Source organism: Aethalodelphis obliquidens, unplaced genomic scaffold (assembly GCF_003676395.1).
Source record: "Aethalodelphis obliquidens isolate GAN/ISIS:26980383/991018 unplaced genomic scaffold, ASM367639v1 scaffold36, whole genome shotgun sequence".
NCBI lineage: Eukaryota > Metazoa > Chordata > Mammalia > Artiodactyla > Delphinidae > Aethalodelphis > Aethalodelphis obliquidens.
This window is the reverse complement of record NW_020837980.1, coordinates 15566073-15584862: the sequence shown is the minus strand read 5'-3', so window position 1 is coordinate 15584862 and position 18790 is coordinate 15566073. Positions and strand designations below refer to the sequence as shown.

The 18790-nt window shown below is 41.0% G+C and overlaps 1 protein-coding gene across 2 annotated transcripts in view; it reads left to right on the top strand.

The window, feature by feature from the left end:
* DERA (deoxyribose-phosphate aldolase) overlaps positions 1-7671 on the top strand; it is a 112340-nt gene extending 104669 nt beyond the window's left edge. For both annotated transcript variants that reach the window (XM_027129508.1, XM_027129509.1), the window contains exons 7-9: positions 2029-2141; positions 6524-6673; positions 6975-7671. In XM_027129508.1, coding sequence (XP_026985309.1) covers positions 2029-2141; positions 6524-6673; positions 6975-7031 — 320 coding nt within the window. In that variant the 3' untranslated portion in view covers positions 7032-7671. The remainder of the gene's footprint in view (positions 1-2028; positions 2142-6523; positions 6674-6974) is intronic.
* The last annotated feature ends 11119 nt before the right edge of the window (positions 7672-18790 follow it).

Genomic DNA, 18790 nt, shown 5'->3' with positions numbered 1-18790 from the left:
GTGGTTCTTACACAGATTGCAACCCTACCTAGGTCTTTGCTCCATTTCTGTTTGTATAACACTTGACAGTTTTCACAGTCTTTTCACAGAGATTGTCTCTTTCGATTCTTTGTGTAACACTATGAAGCAAGTAAGAATTTCCAGACATGTTTTATAAATGAGAAAGGTTAGGCGATGGAATTTGCAAGGTAAATACAGTATCTGGCAGAGCTGGAAACCAGATCTCCTGACCTCTGGCTCACCAAGTGGTTACCCAGGATTTATGTTTCCTCCATACCTGCTCATAGCGTGTATGCTTTTGAGGGAAAGGGCTTGAATGATATGTGTTTATATTTCCCACTGTGCCTTTCACACAGTGTGCTTGCTGAAGGTGTGCTGATTTGAACCTTTCTATCCACAGGGTAGTCCTGGGCGTGTCTTTTGCAGTTGAAACTAGAGGGGAAAGTTTTGGCCACTTCTTGTCTCCACTTCTTTTGACCATTTCTTTGACAGACCTGGGAGAATCTCAGAGATTAGTCTTACGTAGGGTTCCACAGATTTTGTGCGCGAGGACCATGCACTGGCCCAGGAATCACCTAGGAACCTTGTTTCTGTTCAGATTATGTTTCAGTTGATCTGGTGTAGGGCCTGAGAGTCTACGTTTTATTTGTTTATTTTTTAAACAAACTTTTAAAAAAAAATTTATTTTATTTAATTTACTTGTTAATTTTTGGCTGCGATGGGTCTTCGTTGCTGTGCGCGGGCTTTCTCTAGTTGCAGCGAGCGAGGGCTACTTGTCAATGCAGTGCACGGGCTTCTCATAGCGGTGCCTTCTCGTTGCCGAGCATGGGCTCTAGGCACGCAGGCTTCAGTAGTTGTGGCACATGGGCTCAGTAGTTGTGGCGCACGGGCTTATTTGCTCCGCGGCATGTGGGATCTTCCTGGACCAGGGATTGAACCTGTGTCCCCTGCATTGGCAGGTGGATTCTTAACCACTGCGCCGCCAGGGAAGTCTGAGAGTCTACGTTTTAAACACGTTCCCTGGTAGTGCCTGTGCTGCTGATCTGTGGTCTGCACGGAGCATTGTGAGGATGGTTCACCACCTGAAGGATGAAGTCTGTGTTTGGCTGTCTGACTGTGTGACCCTCAGTAAGTTTCTTAGAGACTCTGTAGCACATGGGTTAAGCTATATTGCTTTGGTTAGAATTCTACCTACCCCCTGCCCTTACTGTGTGACCTCAAGCAAGTTACTTTACACTTCTGTGCCTTAATTTCCTCTTTAAAAATGGGGATCATATTAGTACTTATACAGTTATTGTGAGGATAGGTTGAGTCAGTACTTACAAAGCACCTAGAATAGTGCATAGTGCACGGCACTCAGTGACTCTTAACTATTATTATCCTCTCTTTGTCTCCTTGTGCTATTTTGTTTTGGGTTTCTATTCTGCAGAAACCTACATCAATAGGTTTAAGATACATTTAAGAGACAGGAAGTATTTAAAATATTTGCAAGTTGAAAATGCATGGTGTCTTTCATGAAAATCACAATCTGGTTGGAAGACAGAGCTTTCGTTAACGAACAATGCGGTAGGAATCAGCTAATGATGGTTCTCCTTGTGTTGTCACAGCTGTACTGTGTACTTTCTATCACACGTAAGAATATGAGTAGGCCCTCCGGTTTTGTCGTAAAATGTTATGATATATGATGCTAAGCACAGGGCATGAAATTGTTTCTATTCCTCTCAGTTTTGCGTTAAATAAACCAACTTGGTTTTAATTGCTGATATGGAAATATAGAGACAAGAGCTCCAGGGATCAGTGAGAATCCATTTGGTGCCTAATTTAATCCATCGTATGGTCAGAGGAAAAAAAATGTGGACAGAATGATTTTAAAGAGAGATTTGGTTTTAGTTTTTCAAATAATTGATGAAAAATAAAGTCGTGTTTCTCAGGAAAAAGAATTTACACAACTCGTTTCTTCCACCGACTCAAAAGTATAAAAAATAAGTTTTTTAATTAACATGGAGATTTTTCTTCCTTTTGTTTTAGGATCAGATTTTATTAAGACCTCTACTGGAAAAGAAACAGTAAATGCCACCTTCCCAGTAGCTATAGTCATGCTACGGGCCATTAGGGATTTCTTCTGGAAAACTGGAAACAAGGTATATTATTGCCAGCAAATCTTTCTTTGGAGTAAAGATAATGTTATTTACAATACTCGTCACAGCCATGATAACTGTCTTTATAGGCATTATAGGCAGATGGTGTGAGTGCGTCGCCTGTATTAAGATAGACGTTTAATTTACCTTTCACTACCAAAGAATACATTCGGGGGGAAACTGTGCGATTCACAGAAAGTGAGTATGAGTGTGGGCGTTAGGATGTGTGATCAAGGTGTAAACTCACCTTGTGTCCTTTTATTAACCGAAGACAATTTTATCACTGACGAGAGATTCCTGAATGGGTTCCTTAACGAACTAATTCTGCTGCAACACAGAAACTTTCTGGTAAGGCGTTGGCCAGAGAAAACAGGTTAATGCAGAAATTAAACTTCTTGAGGAATGGAAAGAATTGCAGAGTAACATTTATTGAATGATAAGCTGTGGTGGTGATATGAAAAGTATGCAATATAATGGGAAATAATCTTTTCCTGTCATTATTGAAGGACACACATAAATTGGTTTTTCTGTTAGGAAACCCCCGGTCCAGAAAAACTTATTACTTTTAATAATATGAGGTGAAGAGAAAATTCTCGAGGAGATGAACTTATTAAACAAAATAATGAAATGCTGTGAAACAGCAGGGAAAAGGTAGCTAGACGTTATATAGCTCTTGAATTAAATATCCACTTTTGCGTTTTGTGGCAGCTGGAGGTGTTCTTTGGAAGACTGTTAAGCTGAGGAGGGTATATGCTCGCTTTTCGAAAAATAATACATATTTTTGAAACATGAATTTAAAAGGAAAAATGCGTATGAGGTGTTATTTTTTTTAAAAATGAGTTTGGATTTTCCTTTTCACTTCAAGTTGCTTGTTTAGCTGCAAATTATCTCAAAGGATTTTTTTTTAACATCATTGGCGAGAAAGGTAATTTTTATTTTTAAATGAGACTTTCCCTTCCTGAAAGGCATCTTTTAAAACCAATCTCTTGATTTCTGCTGAATAGAAACCCAAAAAAAGAACTTTAATCCTTTGCCAGCTGGTTGTGATGACTTTATATGTGACTGTATTTCAGTTTATTTTGGAATCGGAGACCTTTTTAAGAAGGTACCTGGGTTTGAGAGGAAAGGAACTCCTTGCAGCATTTGCTCCTTCAGAATACCTTCATACTTAGAAGAGTACAAGTAGGATAAATACCTACACGGTGACCTACATGTGAAAGTTAACCCAACTTGAGTAACCTCTACTTGGTAGCCTTTCTGCAATGGTCCAAATTAAAAAAAAAATAAATAAATTATAAGAAAAGCTGTAAGAATGAGAACTCCAGCTTTGGGCCCCCCAAATGAGACCACCACCACTCACTAGATCAGTGGTTCTTACTCTCAGCTAAAGAACATCCCAATAGATGGGAAGCTTTTTATACTTCCAGATGCCTGGGTCCTCACCGCGGCAGTCCTGGATCAGTCTTCAGGCATCTCTACGTTTCATAAGCTCCATAGTTGGGGCTAAGATTCTCCAGTGGGGGCCCAAGTCCTGTTTTGTTTTCAGTAAACATTCATTGAGTCGTTACCTGTGTGCTATGTTAACCTATGTTAAGTGCTAGGGATACAAAAGTGAACATGCCCCTTCTCAAAAGAGCCCTTACACAAGAATTGCAATAAAAGTTTTAAGTGTTCAGTGTTCTAGATCAGGGTAGTGAGGGAGGAACATTTTGCTGTCTTTCATTACTTTCTTTTTAATTGTATCCCTCCTTTCCTCGGCTAATAAATAAAGTTCATCCTGGTTTTATTGAGAAACAGGTACAAGTCAATTCATATTCATCTTGATCACATTTGATTTCACATAGGACCTGTGTGTGTATCTGCAAATCAGGAGCATTTTTTTGGATGGTTGACAAGCTGCCCGGGCAGCCCTTAGACTGTGAAGCTTCCACATCATTGATTTAAGGGGTGTTTTAAAATGTGACAGGCCGCCTTCCAGACCATGATTAGTGTCACTCCTGAGAAGCAGAGGCTTGATATTTCAGAGCTGATTTCACTGCAGATTTATGTTTTCCATATTCTATCCCTTAAAAAAAAAAGGATAAACTTAACGCTAGAAACTGTCTTTCGAAACATTGCCAAATAGATTTGCTGACACAACTGAATTGTATAGAAAAATCTATATGCAGCGCTGCCTAATTGACAGAAAATGCTCCTGTGATTAACGTGTATGCTAATATGAGCTAAAATTTATTCTTTTTTTTTTTGCCTCATCTCAATAAATAACCTGACTCTACCTATCTCCCCGTACTCCCCACACCTCCCCTCACTTTTTTTTTAATTGTTCTTTTGAAGAAATATCATTTTATTTTATTTTATTATTTATTTAATTTTTGGCTGCGTTGGGTCCTCGTTGCAGGCTTTCTCTAGTTGCGGCGAGCGGGGGATACTCTACGCTGCGGTGCATGGGATTCTCATGGCGGTGGTTTCTCTTGTTGCAGAGCACAGGCTCCGGCGCGCAGGCTTCAGTAGTTGTGGCTCGTGGGCTCTAGAGCGCAGGCTCAGTAGTTGTGGCACACGGGCTTAGTTGCTCCGCAGCATGTGGGATCTTCCCGGATCAGGGATCAAACCCATGTCCCCTGCATTGGCAGGCGGCTTCTTAACCACTGCACCACCAGGGAAGTCCCTCCCCTCACTCTTACAGGGTCACTTGGGCTCCAGAGCGATAGGCAGATATGGTTCGAATCTCTGTACGGCTGTTGCTTAGCTGTGTGACGTGTGTCCGAGGCAGGGAAACCGGTTAGGAGGCTTCTCCCGATGTTCCAGTGAGGGCTGACGAGAGTCTAAACTAAAACAGTGGAAGGGAGAGTAGAGAGGAAAGTACGTGTGGAGATAGACAAGTTCAGAGGGTGGGATCGGTGGGACTTGACTTGGTGGGTCACTGGATGTGATGTGAGGGACGTGGTGGAGTCCAGCTTATTAGGAGTTTCTGGGTTGGGTTTGCTGACCTAAAGCAAGTAGACCGCTAGCTATTTCTCCACCAAAGCTGGGCCACCAGCTTTGAGATCAGCTATTTGAGATCAGCCACCATGGCGAGCCACATGCAAGTCCCTGCAGGGCAAGGAAAGAAGTGTGCTTTATAGAGAGGAAAAGGTAGACAGCGTATACTAAGCAAGGAGTCCGGATCTTTTCATTGGCTGAGTCCTTTGCAGAAAAGGAGTCTTTCTTCTTCCTGTCAGGCTCTGTTATCCAGGAGTTAGAACCCCCGCTTCTGGTCTCCCGACTCTATTTAATCAAGGCTTCTGTTTAATCATTTTTTACAGGTTGATAATGGGACCATTCATTTATCGTGTCCCTTCTCTGGCATTCTGTTAGCGATCGCCCCCTGCTGGTGCCACCTGTCAGAGCAGCCAAACTCTGAGTGGTCGAAGGCATGAGCTTTAGTTCTTGGGCTTTGGGTGTTTACTGTACCGGACAGTCAAGTTCTTGAGACAAGCATATCCAAATAAGCAGGTTTTACTGTATATAGGACACGTTTATCATTTTCGAATGGACCCAGGGACATCATTTGCAAACATCAGACAGATATTGGCCGAATTGTGCCGTTTTGTGGTCACCTTCAGAGACTACTGAAGTGTAAAGGTCCCCTACACCGTCTTTTTCACCTGTGCTTTCTTAACTGTTTGGCTGCTCTACGTAACTTGGTCTACTGACAACTTAGAAAAAGAGTCCCTGCAGCTAAGTTGATTAAAGTAACTGTCACCTCTCCTTGCTGGTTGCTGCTAATGTGTTTAGTGTGGCCTCACTGAGTCTCTCCTCTTGTTTTAAACCCACATATGTCTCTTTTGCAGCTCAGGATGGAGGGCTGGAAGGTGTACATTTCTTCTGGCCTCCTGGTAGAAACGGAGAATGCATGGGCTTTTGTGATATGTTTTCCTGTTTATTGACACCCACATATGTCTCTTTTGCAGCTCAGGATGGAGGGCTGGAAGGTGTACACTTCTTCTGGCCTCCTGGTAGAAACAGAGAACGCATGGGCTTTTGTGATATGTTTTCCTGCTTATTGACACCTCTCTTGTTTATCCCAGGTTCACAGCTATGGTCTAGATGGTTGAGGTTTATGACTTTCCAGTAAGTGAAATGTTAATGAGGGTCATTAACTCTCATTAGTGTCTCAGAGGCAGTGACATTCTTCCCATTAATCTTGGAAAAGTCGTTTTGTAGTGTAAATGGGCATGAGTCAGTGCTCTAAGGTCTTTTGCTGGGGGCTGAGGGGAGGCGGGGGGGACACGCGAAATAGGCTTTAGAAAAGAGAGGATGGAGACCCCATATTAACACGGGACCAGTTTTTAAAGCAACCCAGTAACAATGCTAAGCATTGCTCTCTTTCCCACCTCCCCTTTTAGGTAGGCTTTAAGCCGGCAGGAGGCATCCGCAGCGCGAAGGACTCCCTTGCATGGCTCTCTCTCATAAAGGAGGAGCTAGGGGATGAGTGGCTGAAGCCAGAACTCTTTCGAATAGGTGCCAGCACTCTGCTCGCGGACATCGAGAGGCAGGTGAGGAGCAACCCATTGTCCTTCAAACTGACAAGTATTTTTGAGAAAGAAATAAAAAGGCACTTATTGGGTTGAGAGAACTGGAGATGGAAACTCATCTGATGACCTCGTTGTACACAGCCTCTGCCTTCTTCCAAGCAAACCTCCACCTCAATAGGTTGGATGGAGATTCTGCTGAGTACATAAGGTGGGGCTTTATAATGAAATGTTAACTAAAATTATGATGTAATACTGTAATTATTAATTGATATGTATAGTAATATAATAATTAATGACTAATTAAACTCTGCTTTCCCCACAGATTTACCATCACGTGACTGGAAGATATGCAGCTTATCATGACCTTCCCATGTCTTAAATCAGCGACGAATTCCAGAAAAGTCCTTTACTATTTTTCTGCGTGATTGCTAAAACTATTTCATTAAAAAAATGAGGGAATAGGTAACTGACTTTTTTCCCTTAAAATTTCCATTGAATTTAACTCAAAGAATGGAAGGGAAAAGCCAGGTACACACGTGGTGTGTACACACATGGTCCCTGTTTCAGGCATGTCTGAAATGGTCTTGATTACTAGAAGATCTCCACTGTTAATTTTGTGAAGGTGTTCTCTTAAGAACTCTGAGTAAATTGTTAATGATAGCTTTGACAACATTAAATTCTAAGGAAGCAAGAGGTTGACTTGCCCAAGAACCATGCTGTAGCGAAAGAAAATGCAGCACCCCTGAACCGCTCTCGTTTTCTCACTGACTTCAAGATTCACTTACTCGGCACTAGTTTCCTGCCCTGAAAATCCGTCTTTAATTTTTGCAGCAGCTACGCCCTTCTACTAATTGTTTTGCTAATGAAATTTCTGTCATTGTTATGTGAAACTATGGATATCCTTGAAGTTTTTAATTAAAAAAATTCCTGTAGTTGTTTATTTTTAAAAAACCTTTCAATTGTAGTAATACATATTGAAAAGTTAATCCATTAAACATATAAAGAGGTTTTATCAATGACTTTCTAGTAGAGTCCTTGGGTATTTATCTCAGATAAAGCACCTCAGTACATTACTAATAAATACAACTTATGTCTGTATTCTGAAACTTTCTCTGATAGAGTGAATAGGGAAGAAACAGCAGACACTAACAGCACTTAGTATGTGCTAAGCTCCTTATGTATATCAATTTATTTCACCCTTATTTAATCTCTGTTACAGTAAGATTAGTACAGTAACGTTTTGAATCCTCACAACAGTCAGTACTGATGTTATCATCCTTTTATACAGATGAGGGACTGAGGCACAGAGAGCTTAAGCAACTTGCCAAAGGTCACAGAGCTCAGAATTAGCAGAGTCAAGAATCAAGCCGAGGCAGGCAGTCTGGCTCCTGAGTCTGTGCAGTCGCCCCAGGTACGTAAAACTGTCCCCTGGCACCCAAAGACCCATAGACAGAGCCCCCGGTCAGCTATGGGGAATGGTCATCTGCTTTGTGGGCTACCGGTTCCTTTACTGTCTCTCTCAACTGCCCACCTCCACCTTTTTGTCTTGCTAGCACCTCTGCCACATTATAGAACTTAAGTTTTCTTAAATGGTGATTTTCACGGAGAGCATCTTTTTCTTCCTCCCTGAACAAGTCTCCAGCTACTCATAAATGGAAAACTGGACTGAGGAGTTGGTTTTGGTTTCATCTTCTCATCTGCTGAATTCTAGCCCAGCCTCTTCCTCTTTCTAGCTTTGTGACATTAGTCCAGTCTATTCACATCTCTGGACCTCAGTTTCTTCATCTGTAAAATAAAGGGGTTGATGCAGATGATATCAAGATTCACTCAGTTCAATTTTTCTTACCCTAAAGATAATGATAACACATTCAAGAAAATGGTACATGGCTCTAAAGAGAAAACACTTTTGCAGCAATCTAAATTAGAATTTGCCTCTCAGTAGTCAATTAGGCACATGCCTCAGAGTACCTCTCTAACTGTGAGTGAAATGATTAAAAATAAGAGCAGAAAAGATATTCTGCTTTCCCCTCACACCCTAGCAGAAAGCGAACTTTTTACTCAGGCCTTTGGATGTGGTCAGAGGCTCTGAATGCCGTTTCCACCTTCATAACATGCTGGTCCACGTGCCAACCAGCACAATGGCCAGTCACCTTTGGAGAAGAAACTTTTCAGAAAAGTAATTACATTCCATCACCTTTGAAGCTATTCCAATTTCACAGGGGTTTCTGTTTTCCTCCCATTAAACCCAGCTGGTCATTTCAGTTGATCAAGTGAACAGGCATCATTATCTTCAGTTCTAATTTATATGAGGCGTCCACTGAAATTGACCTCTGCGGACAATTATAGATTCACATAGGAAATTAAGACCAGTGAGCCCCTCAAACCTATTAGAGGCTGATGAACATGGCCTGATCTAAAGGTAAGTAATCATATATTTGGGAGGACAGTTTATTCCAAGGACTATCAGACAGTTCATCAGGAATGTCTGCCCCTTACTTGGCTCTTGAAATCAAATGTAACACAGATGACTTTAACAGGAAGACAGTAGTAAATGTTGGTTGCCATGAAAACATAAGAGGAAGAGGTCATTTCTGAGGTGACCATGATTTACTACAAGCCGATTTGGATACTTCAGGACCCGGGGACCAGATGCCTTATACAATCAGGAGATGAGTCACCCTGTGCTGTGTTTAAAGCTTCTAAGTTAATGAAAGCAACCCCCAGCCCTTCTCACAGAAATTACTGCAGTTGTTCAATAGGCATATTTAAGCCTTAAAGATGTGTTTAAACAACCAATCATATAGTTTAGGGGTCTAAAGAGACTTTAGAGAATATCTAGTTCTACGTTTTCATGAGAAAAGAAACCCAAAGTGGGGATGTCACTTATGCAAGGTCACACAGAAAGTCAGAGCCGAGCCCGGAACTTAGATCCCCCTCATGCCATGACATATTTCACAGGACAGAGCCAGGGCTTTGGAATTAAAAGTGTCTTACTTGTTCATACACTGTGCCATACCAGATATTATGTTTGTTGTCATGTGAATTTCAGACTTTCAAGACTCAACTTTTGTCTCTAGTCGTCTTCTAAATGGTGTCTTGGAGAAGACCAACCATCTAAATCTAACCGATAGTGTGGTTAATTTAATCTGTTAGACTTTCACAATTTTGGGTGATCTCAAGAATTGACTGTTTTTTGTTTTTTTAAAGAGAGTTGAATGTTACTTTGTGAGTTATTATTTTTTAAATTTTATTTATTTTTTGGCTGCGTTGGGTCTTTGTTGCTGCGCGTGGGCTTTCTCTAGTTGCAGCGAGTGAGGGCTGTTCTTCGTTGCGGTGCGTGTGCTTCTCGTTGCGGTGGCTTCTCTTGTTGCGGAGCTCAGGCTCTAGGTGCGTGGGCTTCAGCAGTTGTAGCACGTGGGCTCAGTAGCCGTGGCTCATGGGGTCCAGAGTGCAGGCTCAGTAGTCGTGTCGCACGGGCTTAGTTGCTCCACGGCATGTGGGATCTTCCCAGACCAGGGCTCGAACCCGTGTCCCCTGCATTGGCAGGCGGATTCCTAACCACTGCGCCACCAGGGAAGTCCCTTTGCGGGTTATTTTTGTTTGTTTTGTTTTTAAGAAAAAAGAGGGAGCACTTATTTGAATTCTAGTTGGTCTACCAATGGAGAGAAAATGACTAGTGTAATCACAAAACAATTTTGTAATTACAGTATCTTTGCCTCATTCTGGATTGTTTCAGCACTAATGGGAAATATAGGCAAATTAGTTTGCATGAACTATAGCTTCTAAGGAGACCTGTGCAAAAACAGGAACTGTTACAATATCTATGTGGAAGGGCAGCCTCACAGTGACACAATGGAGTCTCCATCCTAATTGAGCAGAACAGTGGCTATGTCACACACATATGTCTTAAACCAAATCAGTTTCTTTGGAAAAGTCAACTTACACTTCTAGTACAGACAAAACCAACACGAATTTTTCTTCCATCAACTTGATCCTTTTTTGACACAACATAAATAGGACCAGGATGCAGAGTTAGAAGAAGAAAGAATTTGAATAGATCCTACTTTCAAAGGAAATGAAACGTTATGCCCATTTTGGCACTAGGAGAAAGGTGTGAGGTGAAATCCATTTCTCATTTGTTTTCCTGATCGTGCTCAAGAGTCTTGCTTCCCAAAGGAAAATATATATTTTATAACCACCACCAAATGATCCTTTCCAGAAATGACCGCAGGTAACATCTGGCTGATATATAAAATACATAGTAAAAATAATCATTTTTAATTAACTAAACCCTGCTCAGGAGAGAGAGAGGAATGTCCATCTGGTCAGTTCTTATTTAATGGGGCAAATGAGGATTAGAATGTTTAATCCAATATATATGAAATACTTAGTGACCTTACGATGAACTAAAACTTTTTTTAGGAAGAGGAACGGGGTGAAGAGGAGGAATCAGAATATGTAGAAAGGACAGACCTAAAATTTGATTTTTTATTTTAAGAAGTACATCTCATACTGTAAAACATAGGTAGAATATAAGAAACCTAGGTTTTTTGGCGTTAATTTCTATGGCTCCGTGATAGAAAATGTGTTTCAATTAAACTGAACAGTCAAATGAGGTTATGTTTTACTCTAGCTTGACAAGGATGATGAGTTTTTAAAAAGTCTTAAATAAAGGTAAAAGGGACTGAGGTTATTTAGCCTGAGGAGAAGATTGAAGGGTACTTGATGTCTAACATTCCCCGGGAAAAGAAACTTCCCTATGGGATCTTAGTAAGCAAGAGTCCTGTATCCCCTCAATGAAGAAGAAATGAGTTTATGCTACATGTGAAGTTAAGCTAGTTCTAGGGAAGAACTCCTTTAATGCTCTGAAATGTGTAATTGAGAAGGTACATCTTGCTATTCCATCCTCAGAAGTAAGTTCTCCTTTGATTGGGGTGGTTTAGTTGTGCTGCCAAAGAAAGTGGTTCTCAAACTTCAGCGTAGAAAAGAAATACCAGGAGAGTTTATAACACAGAATTCTGGGCACCACCCCCAGAGCTTCCAATTCAGTAAAATTCTCATTTCCAAGAAATTCCCAGGTGATGTCGATGCTCTGATTCAGGAACCCCACTTTGAGAACCACTGTATGCAGCTCCTAGATTCCAAAGTAACTGTATCCGTTCAGTGGTAAAGTCCACCAGCAGCAGCCCTTCTTTATCATGAAACTCCAGGATAAATGTGTATATTTGATCGCTTTTCATAGCCAAGAACAAGAGAGGGAACAATGGAGGTAACATTATTCCTTAATCCTTTCACAGTAGACAGTGAACTTGATCACACTTCGGGCTTAAAAGCAAGCTTTGGAGATTAGCATTAAACTTTTTAGATGAGTTTAGAATCATCACCCATGAAATCTTCCAAAGGATTTCAGCAAGTCTGGATAGTAAGATTCAGCGGTATTTGATTTTACCTCTTAGGAATGCTTTAACTTTTGATGCTTCTCGTATAACTGCACTTAAAACCAAGACCTATTTTAACAGAGCCCATTCTTTAACTTATATTTAAAACAGATATAATGTTCTAGGAGAGGGATGTATCACAGATACTTGGTATCTTAGTGTGAAGTTACTGTGTATACGTGATCTCTAGACTGGGAGCTAATGAAAACATTAGGTCCTTGGTCTTTTCAAGGTTAATGGGTGTTTTAAATTTTTTTGTTTTTGGGTTTTTCTTGTTTGTGTGTTTTGTTTTTCAAATGTGTGTTCTGCCAGTACTATACATAGTCAGGCATTGTTCTTAGTTGTAAATAACAGAACTCCCTGCTACCTAGATGGAGCAGAAAGTAAGGTGTTTTTTTTTTTAATTGTATTTATTTATTTTATTTATGTTATTTTTGGCTGCGTTGGGTCTTTGTTGCTGCGCGCGGGCTTTTCTCTAGTTGCGGCGAGCAGGGGCTACTCTTCGTTGCAGTGCGTGGGTTTCTCATTGCGGTGGCTTCTCTTGTTGCAGAGCACGGGCTCTAAGCACGTGGGCTTCAGTAGTTGTGGCTTGCGGGCTCTAGAGTGCAGGCTCAGTAGTTGTGGCACACGGGCTTAGTTGCTCCGCGGCATGTGGGATCTTCCCAGACCAGGGCTCGAACCCATGTTCCCTGCATTGGCATGTGGATTCTTAACCCCTGTGCCACCATGGAAGCCCAGAAAGTAAGTATTTTTAAAGCATACTGAGTACCTTACAGAATATCTAGGAAGGCCAGATAGGCACAGAGACAGCCAGCTTGGAATAACACCCAAGACATTCTTTAGAACCACTCCAGTGGAAGCTCATTCCTACCACCTCTGGACACTTGAACCCAGAACCTCTGCCTTTGCCACCCCTGAAAGCTGAGACCCTCATTTATCCCAGTGGCCAAAGATGCTCTCTTGGTTGTCAAACTCTGGTGTGGTTGTGTCTGATGGTTGGAGCCTCCGTCACATGCCTGTTCTAGCTGTAAAGGAAACTGGGAAAGCAGCTTTGGCCTTTTTGTGGAGAAGTGGCACATAGTATTCCAAAGATGCCAGATGGTCACTAGTCATGATAGTTGTCAGCTACAGTATAACAAGTTGGTACTGGAGAGATGGTTTGTGGTAGGGAAGGACTCATTCTCCTCAACTGTATTTTCACTTCCAGTCAGTCCCTAAAGCTAAACTCTGCAAAGTTGCCCCTTATCTGTTGGTCCCATACAACAGGTCTAAAGATGTCCTATGATGTCCTTTCTCACCAGCAATATATGACAGTGCCCCTCCCCCCAAATACTTAAACTTGTATTTCTTTAGACAGCTGTCTGTTGACTTCCTGACATGAGTAATGGTAAAATCAGTTTTTTCCACTTTCTCCCAGAGTCACCTGATTCTTGATGATTACATAATTTTTCATAGCATATTCTTTAGACTTTGAGATGTATTTACAGGTCTATTTCATGATTTATCAGCTTCAATAATCTTTCAGTCTCTGCTCTACCAGACGAGAAAATCATCACGTTGACATTACCACCCACCATCTGTCCTCTTCCCCTCCAGACGTTTGCTGTATTATTTCTACATCATTAGCGTTTATAACATTTAAATTCTGTTCTGTGACCATAATCGCCAGAATTGTTTTAGTTTTAGTCCTGCAGTTAAATGAGGTCAGTACTTAGGACCAGTATTCCATTTATCTGGGCTCTTCAAAGTTTGGCTTGTAGTAGTTTCTTCAGGAAGGGTTTGGGGTATATTCCCTGAGTTTTGCGAGTTCAAAAATGTTCATTTTCATTACTCTTTGATGACTATTTGACTGTGCACAGTTCTTAAGTCACGCGCTTTACATCCCCGAGGACTTTGTACCACTGCTCCAATGTCTTCTGGCGTTAAACGTTGCTGTGGAAAGTAACATTCCGACTCAAACTTTTTGCCTCAGTTTTTTTTTTTTTTTTTTTCCTTTCAATTCCAGTAACTTTACTAAAATGTGATTCAGTGTTGAATGTTTTGTGTCAGTTTTTCCTAGGATTCAGCATGCCCTCTCAGTCTGTAGATTTGTGACATTTCTGGAAAGTTACTCTGAAGTATATCTTTAACTTTTTTCCTGTTTTGTTGTGTTTTTACCTGTTCTTCAGGATACCAGTTATTGCATATGTTAAGACCTTTTTAATAGTCCTGTCTCACTATTATTTTTTTCTAATTCTTTTGGATTCCTTTTTTTCTACTTCTTTGAATTTTCTACTTCTTTTTCCATTTCTGACATTCTTGTTTCTTTCCATGTTTTCAGCAGAATCTGGTTGCTGCCAGTGACATATTTGTTTCCTGGGCTCTGCCAAATCACATTTCACTTCCTGTCATCTTGCCACATCTTCCCTGAGCTCTTGTATATTTGATATGATCTCTTGCTTTATAGATATGGTAGCTTTATTTTGGTCTTTTTCTTTGTTTTTAAGTTTATGGCAATATGTTGGGCCCAAATTTTTATCTGCTGTATGGAAACATTTTTTCCTGGTACATATCTGTCTTCCTTTTTTTTTTTTTTGCGGTACGCGGGCCTCTCACTGTTGTGGCCTCTCCGGTTGCCGAGCACAGGCTCCGGACGCGCAGGCTCAGCGGCCATGGCTCACAGGCCCAGCCGCTCCACGGCATGTGGGATCTTCCCAGACCGGGGCACGAACCTGTGTCCCCTGCGTCGGCAGGCGGACTCTCAACCACTGCGCCACCAGGGGAGCCCCTGTCTTCCATTTTATCTGGTTTTGTTCTCTTATTTTCTTGTAGTAGCTATGCAGAGATGCTCAGTTTTGAATGAGATGAGGTTTTTTTCTGGACCAGCTACTGGCAAGAGATTTGTGTGGGAGAGATGTCATGTCCAGGTTCTTCACAGACACATAAGTTCTTCATGACACAAGATGGTGTTTTTGATTGAATTCTTTTGGCCTGAACTCTCCCTAGCCACCAGAGATCAATGACTTTCGGGCTACTCACATTGCATTCTTGTTCTCTGGCGCTGCCTCAACAACAGACTGCTTCCTGCAAATATGGGGATGCTGTATGATTTTTCTTTTAGCCCTATCTCCTCTGCTTTCTTTTTTTTTTTTTGCGGTACGCGGGCCTCTCACTGTTGTGGCCTCTCCCGTTGCGGAGCACAGGCTCCGGACGCGCAGGCTCAGCGGCCATGGCTCACGGGCCCAGCCGCTCCGCAGCATGTGGGATCTTCCCGGATCAGTGCACAAACCCGCGTCCCCTGCATCAGCAGGCGGACTCTCAACCTCTGCGCCACCAGGGAAGCCCTCCTCTGCTTTCTTTATGCCAAACTGGGTCCAGGAAAAGTCCTGCTGACAGTTTGTGCACCTACCCCTGTTGATCCATAGAAGCTATGGATGGATACGCCACCTTCTTTGATCTGCTGCCTTTGTCTGAGGCCAAGGATTTGAAATTTATATATGACTATTACATTTGAAGAGGAAGAGTTGTTAATTGTGTTTGGGATGAATACAAATTCTGGTTCACTTTGAAATCTGAACTCTAAAACTGAAAGTGCTAAGAAATGGGAGTTGAAGTTGTAGCACTGGAGACATCTAGTATTATTCACTATCTCACCCTTAGACAAAACATCTTCCCCATCAGAAGATGGAGGGGAATAATAAATCTGAACTTGGAAAGTGCCTGGCATGTAGAAGCCATTCAAAGGGTTCTAGTTCTCTGTTACCATGATGACACTACAAAAAAAGGTGGAAGATCACATGTGTGAAAATATACTATTTTGGTAAATACAAATCTGATGTTTTTGAGTATAAACATGCCCCTTCTGCTCCAGTTCCTCCTACTGGGATCCTTGAAAACCATCACTAAGCAACATCGGAAGATTCAAAATCAGAAGCCATGTCTCACTCATATGACCTACTGTAATGGCTGGTTTCTGTCATTCTTATAATAAAAGTATTGCCTTGTCTGTTTTTTTACTTTTCCTTTTATGGCAGGCAGGTTTTGCGAGGAGGGAGAAGTAAGGGGTGGGGAGGGGTCTAGGCTAAGTACAGTTGGTCCTCTGTGTCCAGGGGTTCTGCCTCCCTGGATTCAACCAACTGTGGGTCAAAAATGTTAGGAAAAAAAGTACCAGAAAGTTCCAAAAAGCAAAACTTGAATTTGCCATGCACTGGCAACTACAGGCATACCTTGTTTTATTACACTTCACTTTATTGTGCTTCAAAGATACTGTGTTTTTTACAAATTGAAGGTTTGTGGCAACCCTGTATCAAGAGAGTCTATCGGCACCATTTTTCCAACAACCTTTGCTCACTTTGGGTCTCTGTGTCACATTTTGGTAATCCTTGCAATATTTCAAACCCTCCACCAGAGAAAGGTTAAGATTCGCTGAAGGCTCAGATGATGGTTAGCATTGTTTGGCAATAAAATATTTTTAAATTAAGGCATGTACGTTGTATTTTTATTTATTTATTTATTTATAAACATCTTTATTGGAGTACAATTGCTTTACAGTGGTGTGTTAGTTTCTGCTTTATAACAAAGTGAATCAGCTATACATATACATATATCCCCATATTAGACTTAATGCTATTACTGCACACTTAATAAACGGTGTGGTGTAAATATAACTTACATGCAATGGGTAACCAAAAATGTTTGTGATCCACTTTACTGCAGTGTTTGCTTTATTGTGGTGGTCTGGAACTGAACCCACGGTACCTGAGGTATACCTGTATTTACATAGCATTTACATTGTATTCAGTATTATAAGTAGTCTAGGGCTGATTTAAAGTATACGGGAGGGTGTGTGTAGGTTATTTGCAAACACGACACCATTTTACATAAGGGGCTTGAATATCCTCGGATTTTGGTATTCTGCGGGGGTCTGGGAACCAATCCTCTGTAGATCCGGAGGGACAAAGCAGAACTGGCAGGTCTCTTACCTGGAGTTTTGCAAATCTGGGACTTGAGAGTGGAGAGAAACCTGAGCGAAGAGGCTCTAACTGTGTGTCACCAAACACACAAGCCTAGGGTGGGTATAGGGAGCCAGATTTAAAGTAAGAGGTCACAGAATAAGAAATTGGGGGTGTGCGGTAAACAGGTCAAGCAGGGATGGTCTAGGACAGAAGTGTGGTTAGCCTGTGGATTCTCCCTTCCTCATGGTGACCCATGGCCTGGAACTTGTAAAGTGACAGGGACAGAGCAGACTGTCTTGAATTCAGTCTATTTGTCCGCATTGCCTTTCTGCCCACCCTGAGTGGGAACCCTCAGGGGTAACACGGTTGCAGCCGGCTTTAAACCCCGTACAATACCCAACAAAGTACCTTACAGAGAGTAGGTGCTCCAGATTTATTTGTTAAATTAACTTAAAAGATAGTTATCACTTTGGATAAATACAAGGAAAGTATGATTATAAAATAAGGCTGATCCACAAGATAAGTTAAAAAAAGTCAGTACCATTAGGTAGACAAAAGTACAGCTTGGCTAGTGATTGGAATTCCAAAGTAAATGCATGATACATACTTTTAGGGGAGTTTTTCATAGAAGGTCCACACCTTGAGTTTAATGCATTTTCATTTTTTGTAACAGTGATCCATTTTACCAATGGTTTCTGTAATTTCAGACTTAAAACTGTCTGGATGAGTTGCAAATGTATGAAAAATGGTTTGGGAAAGCAATTTTTATTCAAAGTTGTTTGTTTTGATGGGTTAAGAAAGCACGTATCTTTTTAAAGCAATGTTTATTTCATGTTTTGAGTGGCAGCAAAAATAATTGCATGTTTGAAATCTTTGAAATATGTTTTAATGCTTTTAAAATGACTTAAGAGCAAACGTGCCAGGTTTACTCACTGCTTTAGCCATTCCATGGTTGAAAGTTAGCTTCACTTTCCATGTTTTATGGAACTATTTAATATGCTCTTCGATTATGTCTTTTAAACTGCAGTCAGTGTCTGTACCTGGTGGACTGATTAGAACATTTGATACACCTACAGCAAGATTTTGTGAAGAAGAGGTAGTACAGTTTTGTAGATGCTTGATTCTACTCTAAAAAAAATGGATATGTGTATTTTTAATATAATATAAAAGAATTATGCAAACATGGTCTTATAATAGGGTTTTATTGGTAGATTCAGTATGTATATGCCTGGTATATATGCTGAGAACTCATTTTCAAAAAAGACTAACTGCCTTTCTAATTTAAAACCTTTTCATTTTAATGAGACAGGCATTTAGAAGGATTCGGATAAATCTATAAAATTCAGACCCAAGATCGCTCTCCAGCATTTCCCGAGTGCCTAATATATGTATATTTTAAGTTACTGGGAATTCATGGAATTGTAGAATTCTTTGAACACGTATTCGCTGGTACGGACTGGTAATTGACAGTTGATTATACACTTAGTATGTGGCAGGCACTATTCTAAAGTGCTTTACATGTATTAACTCTTTGATCCTCACAATATGCCTATGAGATAGGTGTGATTATATTCATCATTGTATAGATGAGTTAGCTGATGGAGGCATAGAGAAATGAAGTGATTTGTCTTAAGGTCGCACACAGAGCTGGAATGGGAGGCCAGTTACTCTTGGCTCCAGCATCCGTACTTTTTTTTTTTAACGTCTTTATTGGAGTATAATTGCTTTACAATGGTGTGTTAGTTTCTGCTTTGTACTTTTAACTA